General features: G+C 35.6%; 2 protein-coding genes across 3 annotated transcripts; both read right to left on the bottom strand.

The window, feature by feature from the left end:
* Window positions 1–247: 247 nt before the first annotated feature.
* LOC133180570 (shootin-1-like) lies at window positions 248–11,886 on the bottom strand. Of its 2 annotated transcripts, XM_061315054.1 has the most exons (18): window positions 11,752–11,886; window positions 11,016–11,068; window positions 10,599–10,659; window positions 10,318–10,412; window positions 8,408–8,564; window positions 8,217–8,314; window positions 8,032–8,113; window positions 7,695–7,789; window positions 7,279–7,425; window positions 6,668–6,803; window positions 6,473–6,566; window positions 6,087–6,148; window positions 5,837–5,946; window positions 4,379–4,423; window positions 3,674–3,730; window positions 2,817–2,964; window positions 790–890; window positions 248–552 (listed from the first exon to the last, which is right to left on the bottom strand). In XM_061315054.1, the coding sequence occupies exons 1-17, from the start codon at window positions 11,852–11,854 to the stop codon at window positions 790–792; spliced, it is 1,644 nt and encodes a 547-aa protein (XP_061171038.1). In that variant the 5' UTR covers window positions 11,855–11,886; the 3' UTR covers window positions 248–552. The 2 variants fall into 2 exon arrangements, with proteins under 2 accessions (XP_061171038.1, XP_061171043.1); XM_061315059.1 differs by lacking the exon at window positions 4,379–4,423.
* A 3,405-nt stretch (window positions 11,887–15,291) lies between these two features.
* On the bottom strand, window positions 15,292–16,143 carry LOC133180559 (uncharacterized). Its single transcript, XM_061315047.1, has one exon. The coding sequence runs from the start codon at window positions 16,063–16,065 to the stop codon at window positions 15,358–15,360; it is 708 nt and encodes a 235-aa protein (XP_061171031.1). The 5' UTR covers window positions 16,066–16,143; the 3' UTR covers window positions 15,292–15,357.
* Window positions 16,144–18,559: the final 2,416 nt, after the last annotated feature.

Below are 18,559 nucleotides of genomic sequence, written 5' to 3'. Positions count from 1 at the left end.
CATCTGTCAGTTTTTTTTTTTAAATTTATACTTCTGGGGATCCTTCACAATGTTGTATTATACTCAGGTGACCATTAAGGTCCTGGCTTCTTGTTTACAGTATAATGATTTTTGTCCACAGAGTACACTCAAAAAGCACAATTTTGCTTCTTGCTTGTGTAATTGGTCTCCCAAACCCCATAGAAGGATATTATCTATGGTAATCTTATATTAAGTCACATTCAAACCTTACTTTACATAATAAGAATTAAAGTTATGTCTTTTATTGACGTCCTTAAAAAGTTAACTCAACAATTTACAAAAGTATGAAGCAGTGAGAAACAATTTTCAACCATCTCTCAGAAGAGCATTGTAAATAAATTATAGAATATGAAGAACAAAAAGTACCAAGCATTATTGATCAATTCTCACAGTATTACTTTAGAAAATATTGGTCAACACTTATTAATATTCATTTGTTAAACAGCAACTGTTCCGCTATCTAGTGTTTGTTTTAATCATATTTATATTTCGTACAATCTTGACACTCAGCTACATAGGATTTGACCAGTTCTTTAATGAAAGATAACATAAATTAAAACAAAAATAATAAAAGAAATATATATTCAGTTATAGAAACAAACATCTGTGAAAAAAATACACACTGAAATTATACCTTTAAAAGGCAGCAAGTGATAATACCAAAATTAAAAGTCATGTTAATTTTTTTGATTACTTGAATCAGAATGTACATGTAATTCCATATTAATTTAATAAGAATCTTTAAATTCTACGACCAAAACAAGTAACCTATTTATTGTCTTCTTCCCCTGGGTTGAGAAGCTCCTTTAAACGGCCCCCTTTCAACTTGAAATTAGCGGTCAGGAATTCGGGCTTCTCCTTCTCTTTTTCTGCAATACATTCATAAGAACAAAAGATTGTTTTTTCAGTGAATATTGTACTCCTCAGGTGGCTAAATCATCATACTAACCTCAAAACAGCAAAAATTGTGTCGACTCAAATAACTTAAATTCCAAGATATAGACTAATAAGACTCTTGTGTCGTACGATCATTAACCTTTATATCTCAAAACCCATACGAAACAAATTCATTTTATTGGGGATTTATTCACTTCAAATGATATATCAACAATATCACAAATAAAATATCATGATATTCAAAGGATGAAGTGCTCTAAAATGACTGAAAACCTATGGTCTTAATGTAACATGTATGAAATTTAGACCCCTTAACAAATGTTACTTATACAGTAAGACCTGCATAACACTAAGCATGAACTGTACCATGATTCCTGATATACTGTACAGTAAGTGTGAACTGTACCATGATTCCTGATATACTGTACAGTAAGTGTGAACTGTGCAATGATTCCTGACATACTGTACAGTAAGTGTGAACTGTACCATGATCCGTGATATACTGTACAGTAAGTGTGAACTGTACCATGATTCATGACATACTGTACAGTAAGTGTGAACTGTACCATGATTCATGACATACTGTACAGTAAGTGTGAACTGTACCATGACTCATGATATACTGTATAGTAAGAAAAATATGTAAAGCCTGAAAGGTATATAAGAATACTGACGATACATAATGGTACGTTCTGATGTCTGAGTGTCTATGTAAACAAAAGCGAAAGTACAAAGTATCAGCTGATGGAGTAAACTGAGATAGGACTCAGCAATCATCACAATAAATAATCGATAACAACAGTGGACTATATATACACATACATATATGAAGAAGTAAAGGTTCATGATACACTATAGAAATCTTACTACTGCCCAGCTTCAGATAACTTTTGATCCATTAAGTCCTCTGTTAGAAACATTCAGATTTCCTGATCTTCAGTAAAATTAATTTTGCACTGAATTGAAGAAAGGATTCAAAGTTGTAACTTCTTCTTTTTTTTTTTTTTTTTTTTAACTAAATGTAGTTTTGAATTCTTTTTCATATTTTTGGATTTTACTTTTTAGATAGCACTGATAAAACTCATTAGCATCAACTGATAAGACAAATACTAAGTAATATCAATTTACTCTCAACAAAAAAATAATACACAGATTCAGGCTTGTTCCTAAGAATTGAATAGGAGGAAACATTAAAAATGTAGAAGGGGGTCTGGGGTCCCTCCACTAACAAAAGTTTGAGGAGGAATACCAGAGTACCACGGGGATAACATCATTATAGACAGGGAAATTCCCAGGACCCTGGGTCTTAGGGACAACCCTGCTGATTGAAAAACTGAATACCCATTGCTGATATGTTTAGCATATTTGATTCTAATGAATCAGGCTTGCCCCTGTAAACCTGTGATGACCAGCAACACACTTGATTGAGAGCTGGTTTTGCACTCACTTCACCCTGTGAGCTGACTGGACTTGAAAAATTTGATAGGCTCACTCAGCTTTAACATGGCCTTCTTGCTGATAGTCGTGTCGAAAGTAGTTTACTTTAAGACATGAAGCTTTTATTTTGAGGAAGGCTGGTGAAAATGACATAATTTTTAAAGTGTAGTCATTTTCTATGCTAGGTAATGTTTTTCAATAGAAATACAATATTTCAATTATCGAACACAGGCCAGGTTGCTTGATTCTTAGCACATAGTCAGATTTACCTGGCTAAGTTAAGATAGTCAGATTTACCTGGCTAAGTTAGGATAGTCAGATTTACCTGGCTAAGTTAGGATCAGCTGAATTTTATCAGAATCAAGCATGCTAGGTATCTTACACAATTACACTACATATACATGTAGCTGTACTAAGCAATGTGAGCCAGTCACACCACAAGTTAATTCTATAATAATTACCTGGAGTTCCAGAATCAACAGGTGCTCTTTTTTTAAGAGAGAACTTGAAGGCAGGTTCCTTGGGTATGTCTGGTGTTGATTCATCGCCCTTGGGGCCACCACCCATGTTTAAGAGATCAGCTTCACTCTGGGTACGTTTCATCTTTTTCTGTCATTCAAATCATAAAGTATGAAAAAATGAAGATTATCTTCACATACTGGAAATCCAAATACCCACTGTTAAAACATAAGATGACAAACCTTTTCACTGTTTACTCAGTAGTATGATGTTTAATTACCAATATACATGTATATTATTAACTTACAAGTATGTTGTTTACTTACTCAAATTTTGTTTACTAACTAATATGTTGTTTACTCCTTAGAATATTGCTTTTTTGCTAGACTAGTATGCTGTTTACTCTCAAGTAAATTGTTAATTTACTAGTATGTTCTTTTTACTTACTTCTTACTAGTACATGTATGTTGTTAACCCATAAGTTTACTTATTTTTACTTACTAGTATGTTGTTAACTCATTCTACTTACTAGTCTGTTGTTAACTTAATAATAGTTGTTTCCTATTTAGTATATTGTTGCTCCTTAATGCTGTTTACTTACTAGTATAACTATTATATTTTTACTTTTATATGTTACTAGAATGTTGATTACTTACTAGTATGTTGTTTACTTACTAAGACTGGTATGTTGTTTACTTACTAGTAGTTTACTTACTAGTATGTTGATTACTTACAAGTATGTTGATTACTCAACAAGTATGTTTACTTACTAGTATGTTGATTACTTACTAGTATGTTGACTACTTACTAGTGTGTTGACTACTTACTAGTATGTTGTTTACTTATGTTGATTACTTACTAGTATGTTGTTTAATTCTTTCATGGCCCCTGTCTCCTCAGTGCCTCCCTCTGAGGGCTGTAAAATAAAAACTAAATTAATAATTTATGCCAATTACTTCCTTACTTTTGAAAATAAACAATTTATTTTTCCAAAATTCAATGATGTATCACAGTAAAGAATGCAAATTTAAGATTCAAGCCAAACTATGAAATTACATGCTGTGATAGCTAACACCAAGAGAAAAAAATCATCTTATGATTGCTATACAGTGGAATTTAATACAATGCCATGTACTAAACCATCACTGACAGAGCAATTTCTTTTCATGCATCTTTTACTTGTTTTCAATTGTGCTTTTTTAATATTTCACTACAGCATTCTGTGCATGCTTCAGAAATGATAAAGTAGATGAAAGAAAGACCTAATACAGACAGACAATTAATGAAAATGAATCATTTGATAAAGAAAGGAGTGTTTGTCAGGAGACTTTAAATGCTACCTTCTTACATGTAAAACTACATTAAGGTATGTGTCATAACATACAACAAAGAAACAAAATACAGGTTTATCATGCACTTGAAGATTTGATCAAATACCAAAACCATCAATATAGGATGGATAAAAGCTACAAACAAGAAGTCAGTTTATTTATGTTTTCAGGCAAAAGGACGACTGTAATTTCTCATGCTGCAAGTGCGACATTAAAGCAGTTCATGTTTGTACCTCCTCCGACACGGATCCTAGTGCACCTGTACTGGATTTAGATCCCTACAGTTAAACAGGGCTGTTACATTCACTGTGTAATAATATGCTGACAGTGTAACCTAAGGATATCATTTATCATGTATCTCATTCTGAATAATATAATAACTGACAAGTAATGTATAGTGTAACCTGAATATACCATAACTCTAGTTGATAAACCAGCTGTCACACACACACACTTAAGTCTTTAGCCCTAGGATGAAGAGTCTTACCCAGTGATTTTTTTTTTGTTTTTTAAACCACCACCCCCTCCTTTTGAATTGGGAAAAATTAGCGAAATTTTCTTTAAATTGGGAAAAATCATTTATAGTAAATTAGAATGCTAAAAAATACATAAAATAATCAAACTAAGTAACAACATCTGATTTTGTTTGATTTTAACTTTGAATTTGATTTAAATTCATATATAATAATCATTTTAAAAAATTAACATCAATATTTTATTGAATGTGAACATGGCTTATATTAGTCACATCTTGTAGCTTCTATTTTCTTGGAATTGCTTTATCTAATTTCATAAAAAAAAAAACAACAACAAAAACAAAACAGCATTTAGACTTATAATATAGTAAACTGTCTTATATTGATAATCAAGTTAACAGTCTTTACTGCTTGTTTTTTCCTGATTTTAGTGAAACCCTATGTGTTGTCGATTTCCTGTTATTAGCCTGACCCTCTCTGTAATAATGGCGGTCAAATCAAAATCATTATGTCAACATGCAACATGACTTGTATCTGGGAACTATTTACCAATTCATTAAGAATATTATAAGCTACTCATCTGCTGTATGGATATCTACATTGTTTTACACATTCATTAAAAAAAGCGCCTGCATATGCACGGACTTGAAGCAAATTTAGCGACTTTTATTCAAAATTAAAACATAATTTTCGTATGTTTGAAATTGGGAAAAATATACTAATAATTGGGAAAAAATAGCTAATTTTTGCGAGGGGAAACAGCCGAATATCGGTGGCATTTTGACTCCAAAAAAATCACTGCTTACCCTACATTTGACTGTGTGTCCCCTAGCCTGCTGATTCTTACCCTACATTTGACTGTGTGCCCCAAGCCTGCTGATTCTTACCCTACATTTGACTGTGTGCCCCAAGCCTGCTGATTCTTACCCTACATTTGACTGTGTGCCCCCTAGCCTGCTGAGTCTTACCCTACATTTGACTGTGTGCCCCCTAGCCTGATGAGTCTTACCCTTTGTTTGACTGTGTGTCCCCGAGCCTGCTGAGTCTTACACCCTACATTTGACTGTGTGCCCCCGGCCTGCTGAGTCTTACCCTACATTTGACTGTGTGCCCCCTAGCCTGCTGAGTCTTACCCTACGTTTGACTGTGTGCTCCCTAACCTGCTGAGTCTTAGCCTACATTTGACTGTGCGACCCTTAGTCTGTTGAGACTTACCCTACGTTTGACTGTGCGTCCACTAGACGTTAATGGCTTCCCACTGTTGATACGTTCCATCATTTCACTCATTGCTTTTGAAAAGTTGTCATTCATTGCTGGATTTTGCACTGAAATATTATGTTGTATTTCAAATAATGCATCCTGTTTGATAACATATCATGCTAAGCTAAGAATTTGTTACAACTGTTCTCAGTTTAGTTTATAACTTTGGTTCTCAGTTCAGTTTATAAATTAAGTTGGTACCTACAAGCACCAGCAGCTGGCTTTTTCTTTTTCTTTGATCCGTCTCTCTTCAGTCGAGACAGAAATCTGAAATATTTTAAATCACTACATGTATTTGAGTCACTTGCATGTGTCCATCTTCCCTAAAGAAATATCCAGCAATTGAACAAATTTGAAATCAAATCTGTTCTACACAAACATGTAATATGTACTTGATAAACTACAGTAAAACTGCTTATACAGAACTCACTTAAAAGGAAACCTTCTTTTAAGGAAAATTTTTACAAATCCCCAAAGAAAAAAATTCAATATGTTTCTAATATGGTTTTTTTTAACTGTATCTTAATGTGTATTAACTATAAATAAGTTAAGGTCTACACCTGCTTGATGATTAAAACTGAGTATACATACCCTTTAGATTTGGTGGTCAGTGATGGGGGTGGGGGAGGAGGAGGAGGGGGTGGGGGTCTTGTTGCTTCCTCAAACTTCACCTCCAAGGCTTTGTCTACACATAAGAATGAAACATTTATAAAATACATAATTTACTTAACCTGCATCAATGTATAATATACGTCCTATTTCTTGATATTTCTATTTTAGACTTACATTTTTCCTGCAGTACATTGTACTGCTCCTCAAACTGTTTGACCCGGTCCTCTAGCCTGCTGATCTCCTCCAGAAAAGCTGAGTTATCTGGCTCCTCCACCACGATGTCCTCAGCCTTCTCCTTCAGCTCCTTAATCTACGAAACAATTACCAGTCTCAATCAACTAATACCAGAGACAAGGTCGGATTAGTGGCGACTAACTCCAAATACCAGAGAAAACATTGAAAACATTGTTCTAAAATACAGTACATTGTTACTCAGATCATATATCGCATAACAGAAAATTTAAGTAGCCATCTCTTTTGGCATTCTAGAGATGGTTAAATATACATGTAAACATTGTTAATAGTTTAATCACAAATGGTGTGGGAGAAAATAATTAGAGGAAGCCTTAAAATTGCAAAAAATTAATCACACAAAAAATATATTATCAATTTATGGATAATTGCTTAATTTGGTGATCAATAAAAAGACCCATTACAGGGTGTAATCTTTTTAATCCATAAAAGGGAAACCAAATGTCTTAACCATAGGGAAGTTAAACAGATTGATGTTTTCTAAATATTGCTGACATTTATTCAGGTTAAGAATCCAATTTGTCAATAGATACCTCCTGCTCATATTTCTGTTTCTGGGTTTCTAAATCCTGGGTAAGCTGTTCCACCTCTGCCAGCGCCATCATCAGTTTGGGATCAGACGCTGCTTCTGTCAGGAGGATCATACTCTGTTTCTTCATTGCCTCATTCTGAATTCGAATCTGAGAGGAAGAACGATAAATTTAGATATTTCACGATATTTATCATACAACAAGATGTGTTCATGAAATATAATGCTGTTGACAATGGCAATGCCAACACCCTGATAGAAAATTAAAAGCAGTACTGATTGTCATCTTGACCATGACAAAGTAAAACGTTTGTTGAAGAACACCATTCTCAACAACAAAGAAACCAATAACAGAAAGTTTCTGACACATGAAACATAACTTCATCAGTATATTCCTCAGTAACTAACATCAATACGAACCTCGGTAGCAAACTTTTCTGCTCCACTGCGACACTGCTGCTCTAACTCATACCTCTGCTGCAATGCTTCATACTCCCTCACTGCTCCCTCAGACACTGATAAAAGAATAATACAATAAATGGTATTTTATTTGCTAGAAGTTTGTTTTAACAGGACTTTGTTAAGTTATCTACATGTGAAAATAAAGTACGTATGACTGATAAAGGGAAGTAACTTTACAATTACTCATCAAACAGAGGACAGAGGATACAACATAACTATGTCCTGTGATTCAATGCTATGCTACCACTCAGCGAAAATAAAGTCACATGACATGTCATTTGGTAGAGTTATCTACCTTTCTCAAGTTCCATCATGGCTTCCTTGTACTGCTCCACCACTATCTCAGCTTCAGCCCGGCTCTCCTTCATTTCCTCAAACTAAACCCAACAGAATAGGACCTCTCATTATTTATACACAGATCTGATGGAGTTAAAACATCTGACAACATTATAAAAAATGACTGTACATAAAATAATCCACCTTGTGCTTCCACTTATTGGAATGTTCCTTCTCAATGGCCAGGTCCTCTCTAAGGGAAGACAACTCTTCTTTGACTGTGACTAGCTCCTCTTCTAGCTCTGAAAGAAATTCAGTAAGCATTATAATAATGATTATTATTGTTTACATTAGATATTAGATCTATGACTGTTTACATGTCAGGAGGACCTTACTCTGAATTATCTCTGCCTGCTCCTTTCGGAAGTCCTCAATGGAGTCCTCTTTCTCATCAAGATCAAGGTTCATCTGTGTGATATCTGGGGGATTAGGTCCCTGAAGCTCTAGTAACATTTTAGACTGTCGCTTGAGCTCTTTGTTCTGGGTGGAAATCTGTAAATAAAAAGAAAATGTGTATCGAAGCAGAAAGAAGATGACACTGGAATCAGTTTTGAGTCTATTCTATGCATATTCATTTTCTGTGCCTATAGCTTATGCCAAAGTTAGTTATTCTTTAAACTGATGATGCTTATCCAAAAATCAGTTGCAGCTATACACTATCAATTTTATAACTTTATTCAGTTATTTTCTGTGGCTGGTCTATTAGAAGTAAAGTCCTACAGCTGTATTCATGATGGTCATGATGGGTAATATACCCCCCCCCCTCCCACCAAGGCTGTAGGACTTATGTAATAACATAAGTGTTAACCTCAGTGGCTAATATACATCAGTCTGGACCGAATAGATGGCTAGGTCCTCTAATACTAACCTTAGTAGTTTACACTTCAGCCTGGACCTACTTGGTGACTAAGTCCTCCAATAGTTACCTTAGTAGCTAATACCTCAGCCTTGACTGACTTGGTGGCTAAGTCTTCCAATACTTACCTTAGTAGCTAACACCTCAGCCTGAACTGACTTGATGGGTAAGTCCTCCAGGACTAAACTTAGTAGTTAAAACCTCTGCCTGGACTGACTTGGTGGCTAAGTCCTCAATACTAACCTTAGTAGCTACCCCCCAGCCTGGACCTACTTGGTGATTAAGTCCTTCAGTACTTACCTTAGTAGCTAATACCTCAGCCTGAACTGACTTGGTGACTAAGTCCTTCAGTACTTACCTTAGTAGCTAACCCCCCAGCCTGGACCTACTTGGTGACTAAGTCCCTCAGTACTAACCTTAGTGGCTAACCCCCTAGCCTGGACCTACTTGGTGACTAATTCCCTCAGTACTAACTTTAGTAGCTACCCCCCAGCCTGGACTGACTTAGTGACTAAGTCCTCAATACTTACCTTAGTAGTTAACACCTCTGCCTGAACTGACTTGGTGACTAAGTCCTCAATACTAACCTTAGTGGCTGATACACCTCAGCCTGGATTGACTTGGTGACTAAGTCCTCAATACTTACCTTAGTAGTTAACACCTCTGCCTGGACTGACTTGGTGGCTAAGTCCTCAATACTTACCTTAGTAGTTAACACCTCTGCCTGGACTGACTTGGTGACTAAGTCCTTAATACTTACCTTAGTAGCTAACACCTCAGTCTGGACTGACTTGGTGACTAAGTCCTCAATACTTACCTTAGTAGTTAACACCTCTGCCTGGACTGACTTGGTGGCTAAGTCCTCAATACTTACCTTAGTAGTTAACACCTCTGCCTGGACTGACTTAGTGACTAAGTCCTCAATACTTACCTTAGTAGTTAACACCTCTGCCTGGACTGACTTGGTGACTAAGTCCTCAATACTGATCTTAGTGGCTGATACACCTCAGCCTGGATTGACTTAGTGGCTAAGTCCTAAGTACTAACCTTAGAAGATGACATCTCAGTCTGGACTGACTTGGTGGCTAAGTCCTCAATACTTACCTTAGTAGCTAATACCTCAGTCTTGACTGACTTGGTGGCTAAGTCCTCAATACTTACCTTAGTAGCTAACACCTCAGCCTTGACTGACTTGGTGGCTAAGTCCTCAATACTTACCTTAGTAGCTAACACCTCAGTCTGGACTGACTTGGTGGCTAAGTCCTCCAGGACTTATTTTAGTAGCTAACACCTCAGCCTGGACTGACTTGGTGACTAAGTCCAATACTAACTTTAGTAGCTAACACCTCAGTCTGGACTGACTTGGTGGCTAAGTCCTTCAGTACTTACCTTAGTAGCTAACACCTCAGCTTGAGTCCTACAGTCGAATTCAATCTCATACTTCATCTTCATTCTTTCATACTCAGATATGGCGGGCTGTATCACTGAAGAATAATATTCATCAAAGTCATTACCTGATATTCATTGTTTTAAATATTGTGTATTAAACCACGTTACTTAGGATTAATTTAACTCGTATAAAAAGAGGATGAAAAATCACATTCTTATTGCATATAAAATTTCTCATGAAAGTACTTGTATATGTGAGTTAATATGAAGTATTGTCTTACATTTCTTCATCTCTTTTAGCTGGCTTTCTCTGAGCTTCAGTCTGTGTACAACGCTGTTGTACTAAATAGAGATTACAATTTTTAATTAGAATTAACATGAAATATGCCTACATGACAAGTCTGTGCGATTTACACACTAATAACTCACACAAAACTTAAAAACATTCCTTAAATAATGTACTTACATGTACAAATATATCAGTTCATTAGTAGTCATCACTTATTCATGTTGGAACACTTATTTAAACCTGTACTTTTTAAGACACACACACACACATACAAAGAACCAAAACCAGGTGTGATTTCCTTCTTCATTCTTAACATTTGTGAAATCATATTAGGTAAATCCATGTAATAATATAACTAAAGTAATATTTGGATGTGACATGAAAATAAATCATTAACTTTTTCTCTTACCGCTTTTTCATTTTCTTGGAATTTATAAAGCAGGTCATCATACTGTACAAGAACTAAAAAAAAAAAAGGAAAAAAATGAATTCAAGTACATGTATACATGTGTAGTGGTCAGGTAGGTTTGATCACCGGCGGCCTGATAGCTCAGATGGTAGAGCACCTCACTAGTGATTCAGAGGGCTCCTGTTATAATCCTGGCCTGATCCATCACATTTTTCTCCTGGCCTGTTATACTTGTATAATTATATATAGATTCCTCTTACTTAGTAATTTATAGCCAAAATTGGAATTGATAGATAACCAGGCAATATAGTTAGAATATAATATATGTCTGACTTCTCTGAAGGTAGGTGGTGGGGTAGCACATCAGTATTTAATTTCAAAATTATGTAATAGCATAAAACAATAATGAGAGATTAAAATTGTGTGTTTAGACAATGCCTTTTTTTAATTTCAACTGGAAGTCTCCACATTTATAAACAAAGGTCCACAGGAAGTGAGATTATTACACACAGCTAAGAGGAAGCGACAGACAAGGAAGTAAACATAAAATCCGAACTGGAGAAAAAAAAATACATGAATGAAGTTAATTGGGTAGTGGTTTACCACTTTCATTTACCAGCACAATGTATTTTCCATTATTTTTTTACTTTAAAAAAAAATAATATATGCCTATTGCCTGTGGGAAAGACGTTGTCTACAACTTCCTTTTTCAATTTTTTTAATCTTTCTTACTTACCTTGACTTGACAGAGATTTCAATGTATCATAACGTACTTGCAGCTCTGTCAATTCTCCGTTATCCATCTTTTCTGACATGTTTTCCTTCTCTGAATCAGACATGACTAGTTAGTGTTTAACTATACTATTCCGAGTATTCGATATTCTTCTTTCCCAATAAAAAAAAAATCAGGAAGTTTGAAACTGAATTCCGATCCCGATCAGAAATCAGTCAATAACTAATCGAATTTTTATGTACTAACATTGTTTATACGAAATAATTGTTAAAAAGTAAGTTGTACGCGGTAAATTTAATATATTTAATGTATGAAATTGTGGGGTTTCCTCATATGCATTGTTCAATTACACATAGTTTAATCTTTCTCTCTCTCTCTCTCTCTCTCTCTCTCTCTCTCTCTCTCTCTCTCTCTCTCTCTCTCTCTCGTATCACAAGCTACATGTATGTTTTATACGAATAATTTTACACATTGAATCATACAGTAAATTAACAACGTTACACATTTATGTAAATACAATTTTGAAGGAATAATTCTTCATCGCTTAACATACTTGCACGCAACGTAGTTTGGAACTTTATATTTCTTAAATGAAAGAGTTCCAATAATTGAAGGACCTTTGAGCGACTTTTATGATGTCTATAGATGTTGTTCGCCTCTAGCAAAACAAAATTGATGAAAAACTAAAATGGACTATGTGTATGGTAATTATTCTTTGAATAACACCAAAAATTTTATCATTTCTATTCTAAACCCCTGGGTAGGATGATATTATTTTTGTCTAAGAACATCTAATGGTACTATGATGTTAAATCAGGGACACATATACTATATACTCATGGCCGAAGGAACGAGGGGGGGGGGCACGGAAGGGCCGTGCCCCCCCCCCCTCCCTCAATAATTTTGCCGATATATAGAATACTATAGAAAACATAGCTACTATATACTTGTACCCCCTCAATAATAACGTCTGATGACCTTTTTTTCCTTGTCAAGGAATTTTGGTAGTGCATAGTGCCCCCCCCCCCCAACTGAAAATGTATAGTTGTGCCCCCTCACAGTGAAATCGTTCCTATGGGCCCGATACTAGTATACATGTAATTAAATTAAGAATTGATATCTTGAAAAACTATCAATGGATTAGGTATGTTGTGCTGTTGTTGCAAGATACATGTACTTAATTAATTAAAAATACCGAGCTTGGCCTAATTGAAAACCCAGTGGTAGCACAGGCACTTGTTTATGAAATAAACCTTTTAACCTATAGTACAATAATAACACAAGGGTGTTATTATTATACCCTGGGTTAAAAAATTTATCACCGAAGTGTCTGTGGGCGGTACCTAGTGCAAATTTGGTGTCGGGCGGCGCTTCGTGCTGTAGCCTAGTCGAAAATAAATTCCAGCATGCTTAGAATAGATACTTGGCTAAACAAGTTACCCCCCGGTTAGAAATCTTTAGCTAGAGTATATACAAAGCAGAGTTTACAACACCCACACTGCTGATTTATCGATTTACTATCTCAATGTGTAACTTAATATACACTTTTCGATTAAATAAAATTCTCCTAAATTGTTTAAATTAAATTACAATATTGATACTCATTGTACTAAATAATCTGGGGTTCAGAACATATGAATCAACATATTTCATTTCGATAAAAGCTCTCTACATATATACACCGAATATTTTCTCTTTATTTAATTTTTTTCGGGTTTTGTTTGTTTGTTTTTCTTTTTTCGTTTTTCTTCCCTATCTGGTTATAGCGGTGCATTTGGGTTTCTAAAATGATACAATGAGGTGTGCTCCCTGTCTCTTTCCAGCACAGGGACTTGTCCTGGAAAATGTTCATGACATTATCAGAGCTCTCTAAATAGAGAATATCTAATCCTCACTCGGGATATTTATAAATAACTAATCCTTCAATGTATTTTCTAAAAAAAAGAAGAAAAAAAAATGGCAATTTTACTCGTTACCACAACTCGATCTGGAAGGCTCTTTTTTTTTTTTTTTTTTTAAACTTTTCTGCATTTTGACTGTACGACACTTTTCATGGGAGTTTTCGTATAGAGTGAAATTATATTCTCTACAAATTCCCGTGGAGTTTAACAGTTTCATAGGAACCGGGAAAGGGAGGGTGTCCTACAATGAATTTTTTGTCTGTAAATGGATTAAGGTCCCCCCCACTTTCTACGAAAAAGAAGAGGCCCATGGGCCACAATGCTCGTCTGAGTCACTATGGCCCTTCTGTTCTTCATCAGCCGATTTCCTCCCATATATTCTCATGTAAAACTTGCATCACATATTGTGGTCCCACCCTACCTACATGGATCATGATTTGAAACAAGAGGTCCATTGGCCATAACCCTCACCTGAGTAACTTTGGCCCTTCTGTCCTTCACCAGATTTACCCCCTTGTAATACTTATTGTGGCCCCGACCTACTTCCAGGGGTCATGATTTGAAGAATTTAGAATCTGCAATACCTTAGGAAGCTTCCACATAAGTTTCAGCTTTTCTGGCTCAGTGGTTCTTGAGAAGAAGATTTTTAAAGATTTTTTCTATACATTTCAATGTCAAACTTTGATTCCCTATTGGGGCCGAACTTTTTAATGACCCTACTCTATTTTTGGTCTTTTCTTAATTATCTCTCCTTGTAAGGGGACTTGGTCCTTCATTCTAACAATTTAAACTCCCCTTTACCCAAGGATGCTTTGTACCAACTTTGGTTAACATTGGTCCAGTGATTCTTGAGAAGTTGAAAATGTAAAAAGTTTACAGACGGACGACGGACAACAGGTGATCAGAAATGCTCACTTGAGCCTTCGGTTCAGATGAGCTAAAACTCTGTGTCTGAACCTTTTAATTTGTAACTAGGGCCTATAGAAACTGTATTCACGGTCTCATTATTATTCAATCTAAGGCAATGTAGAAATGAAGGAACAAATTTCGTGTTATTCACGTCAGCATATGCATCTTTTTGCTCAATTAGGTGCGACCAATTCTCAAACTTTGGGTTTTTTAAAAAATAATTTCATGACTGAATATGGACAAGGCATGACCGCATTAGAAGAGTGACACTGCTCCTGTAACTGTATTAGCTTACAGTATTCCGTCCATTACCCGGCCCTTGACATATCCAACTCCTATGGGGAAACATTTGATCACGTGATGTAGTAGTTCTGGGGGAAACACGTGATGTAGTTATTTTTACTCTAGGAGACAACTAACAGTTCCAAAGATAAAGTGATAAGAAGTTTATTTACAAGAACAAGATTTGTGATGTTAAAGCACTAAACAGTTGTTATTTCTCTTTAAAACGATTATGTACAAATTCAGTAATGTCTACATATTATTTAAAATTAATTAGTGTAAAAATAGTGAGTTAAAATAATAATTTGATAAACTTTATACAAAATTTCAGCACCATAGCAAAACTGGGAAATATAGAAAAAGATTAAAATTCGAAATGATGTAAAAGTCTTCTTCTCGAACTCAAAATTATCTTTGACAATAAAAAATCAATACTATAAACATTTCCTCACATTAAAGATCCGGTGTCCAGAATCACATTTTTGTTGGAATGCACCATGACGCAATGTTGCACCCTTCAGTTACTGCTTTCGCTGTCACTGTCGCGGCGTCGCTTTCCTGTTGCTAGGCGTCTTGCATGAAGTTGTGTAAGGCTTGGTGCAGAGAGGTCACCATCGTTTTTGGGACAATAGCGTATTGTGTGGGCGTTGTCCCCAGAAACCCCGCAAAGAGGACACGTGTACTTACGGAGTATGGGACAGCTGACTTTCCCTTCTTCATCTTTGAGCACGTGACTGGAGTAGATGACAACAGTTTCTCCGTTGTTTTTACAGAAAACGCACAGTTTCTTTTGCTTAGCTCTCCTGGCAGCCCGCTTCCGTTCTTTGAATGCCATTACTTCCAAAACCACCGGATTCGATTCCTGCTGGACGGAAATTGACGAATGTCTCCGGAGTTCCACTTGGTAGCTGTCCAGTTCGTCCAGTTCCACGTCCCGGCCGTTATGCCTGAAATCCTCCAAAGAGTCCCTCCGCATGGCGTCCAGAGGGTCGAAGGGCCGGAATCCCAGGTCATTCAACGTACCGACACACGATCCTCCAGAAAAGGTGGCTCCGAAAAATTCCCCGTCACTGCTATTGTCGTCAAAAAAGGATGGCGAATATGTCATTAGGTTTGTGAGGTTAGACACTAAATCTTTATTCCAGGCTATGTCACTAAAACCTAGGTAGTCCTGGAAGGGTTTGTAAGGGTCCTGGGGACACACCTGTTTTCTGTGCTGAGCCATCTTGCATCTCGTGTGCCAGTCCGGGATCTGTTACGTTTAAATCTCTGCAGAGGCGGAGTTTTACTCAAACTGTCAGAAGTATTTTACGCTCGAATAATTAGAAAGCGTGAATACTTTCTATAGCCTGGTGTGAACTGATTGGTCAATTGAACAGGGAGGAGGTGACGAAGCTATTTATGCTCAATTAATGTGAGCACGCTGGCTATTACAAACCCATTAGGGCATCAAAACAATGAGAGAGAGAGAGAGAGAGAGAGAGAGAGAATATTTCCATTCCTAGTGTTGTGGTAACTGAAGAAATCTAACATACCGTATTTGGTTAGATTTTTTGAAAAAAAGATATAAAAATTTGAAAATGTGCTATTCCGTTGTTTTAAAACCTTTTTTCAACCATTGAAACTTCAATTTGGTTTGAACAACAAGCATGAATGCCCCAAATCGATCTCTCCACAGATTACGAAAGATTCATTTATTAAATTATATTTAAGGACAGACGATACGTTCCTCAATAATATATAATTTTTTCTAAGATTTTGTCATTGAAGTATTCCTACTTTAACATGTTTACTCGCAAAAAATTGGGGTACCTTACCAGGCATTTGTGCAAGATACCAGAGGATGTTGTTTCCTATAAAATCCTTATGGAAAAAACTTAATTTTCCAATATCACATTTTTTAGTGTTTTATTTTTTTTAAAGACAATCAGAAATCAGTTTAGAAATCAGAAGGTAATTGAAATTTAGAATATTTTCCATATAATACGAAGATATGCAAAACAGATATTTGAGGAACGTATCATCTGTCCTTAAGTAAGAATAATATTATGTAACATAAGTCACAAGTTCATATATATGAAATGAGAGAGAGAGAGAGAAAGAGAGAAGGGGAGTTAAGGTAAAGATGTTTATGTTGACTTGAACACGGGGAAAATTCAATTAAAGAACAGTATACTATTTAATTTGAAATAATATTCTTCCTAGCGTATACAATATTGAATATGTTATTAATGAAAACATCTGAGTTGTACGTATTTGATAAAAAAATAAAAATGTCAGCCATGAATGATTCCCTCTATGACTTCTACTAATCTTATTTATTAATGTTTTTGAATTTGTATCCCCCCTTTTAATTATATTTCATTCTGGGAGTGCAAGGATTTCAGTTCATTAATTCTTCTAGCTATTTAAGTAGTCTTATCTCAAAATCATCTAAAACAAGAAAAATAACAGAGAGTGAGAGAGAGAATCTTTATAGAGTGACCCTGTGACCAACGCCGTGGGAGGGGGGTACTTTCGTCTAATCCCATTATTTCATTTTACAAGTCAGCGCTGTTGATATACGCTCTTTGTGTTTATTAACAGAATTATAATTCTTTACATTGATATTTAAGCACGCCGAGACTTCATTAATATGTTTATTTTTGTTAATTGGTTTTTGACACATAAAGTATTCTAAATAAACAAAAGTTGCGTTTATCACTTCTAGTCTCATGGGTCATGGGAAATATATTTATAGCAGGGGGAAAACCAACTTACAACCGTGAGAAGAGAATCTGACTATAAAATGTATCCATCAAGTATAAACTGAAAATCCATATTCTATGAAATTTATCTAAAATGACATACATATACATGTATTTTTTTTTTGCTACTTTGGTTTTTCGATATAAGTTTATATATAGATGTTTTTAAATAATTCTGCATGAGAAATTTCCTATCATCAACTAAAGAAATAAAATAATATGAAATTCTGTGAACACATCTCTGCTCGCTGTATATGTCTTTTTTTTACAGCATCTATGGGAGCATGCACGAATGTAACCCTGGCCTATTTTCCTGACTATACGTGCCCAGGGCCCCAACATCCCATCTTTCATTGCTGTCACTCAAATCTTAACGAATGCCATTTAAAAAGTCACATAACAATTGATTTATATATTTTCTAATCATCAAAAGCATATCGTAAAACAGAAATGGTTCCACTGTTATCGGGGGACCCCTTAACCTCAATCCTGGGGGTTTCCGCTTGCCGTCGTGCTGCGAGGTCCTCTGAAATTGTATCCCCTTCATGTACAGGTGGTTGGAGGAAGATGAATGGGAAACCTCCATCACTTGCCTCAGCGGGGAGTTCACATGATGAGGGAATCCCTTTTGTACACTATAGGCGTAATGTTATTGTTGCTGAGGCAAAGACATAAGCAGATAATAAATTACTGTCACTAAGCCCCGTGTGCCATGGCCGAAAACTTTCTGCTGATAGAAAGATAAAACTCATTATTCTTTTAAACTATATTTTTAACAAATCTAATCAAATGGTATATAGAGGAATATTCTGAATAGATACAACATTCCGAACAGAACAGAATACTATAGTATAATTATTCAAAACAGACAAATATAGGTTGATTGAGATTACATGTGCCCTAATCTACATACCCTAACATCAAGCACACATCGTAAATTGTTTACGATTTGTTGTTGTTGTCATATGCATT

The sequence above is a fragment of the Saccostrea echinata genome, unplaced genomic scaffold (genome assembly GCF_033153115.1).
Source record: "Saccostrea echinata isolate AGI-Se365-2 ecotype Australia unplaced genomic scaffold, CSIRO_AGI_Sech_v1 ptg000001l, whole genome shotgun sequence".
NCBI lineage: Eukaryota > Metazoa > Mollusca > Bivalvia > Ostreida > Ostreidae > Saccostrea > Saccostrea echinata.
Note: the sequence above shows the minus strand (reverse complement) of the source record. Positions and strands in the feature narration are given on the sequence as shown.

What these genes read in the sequence shown, in the direction of transcription:
- LOC133180559 (XM_061315047.1), bottom strand. Translation starts at nt 16,065, where the DNA reads ATGGCTCAGCACAGAAAACAGGTGTGTCCCCAGGACCCTTACAAACCC.
- LOC133180570 (XM_061315054.1), bottom strand. Translation starts at nt 11,854, where the DNA reads ATGTCTGATTCAGAGAAGGAAAACATGTCAGAAAAGATGGATAACGGA. An exon ending in GCTAAAAGAGATGAAGAAAT is followed by an intron (nt 10,413 to 10,598) that starts GTAAGACAATAC and finishes ATTATTCTTCAG; the next exon opens with TGATACAGCCCGCCATATCT. An exon ending in TAGGATCCGTGTCGGAGGAG is followed by an intron (nt 3,731 to 4,378) that starts GTACAAACATGA and finishes TTTATTTTACAG; the next exon opens with CCCTCAGAGGGAGGCACTGA.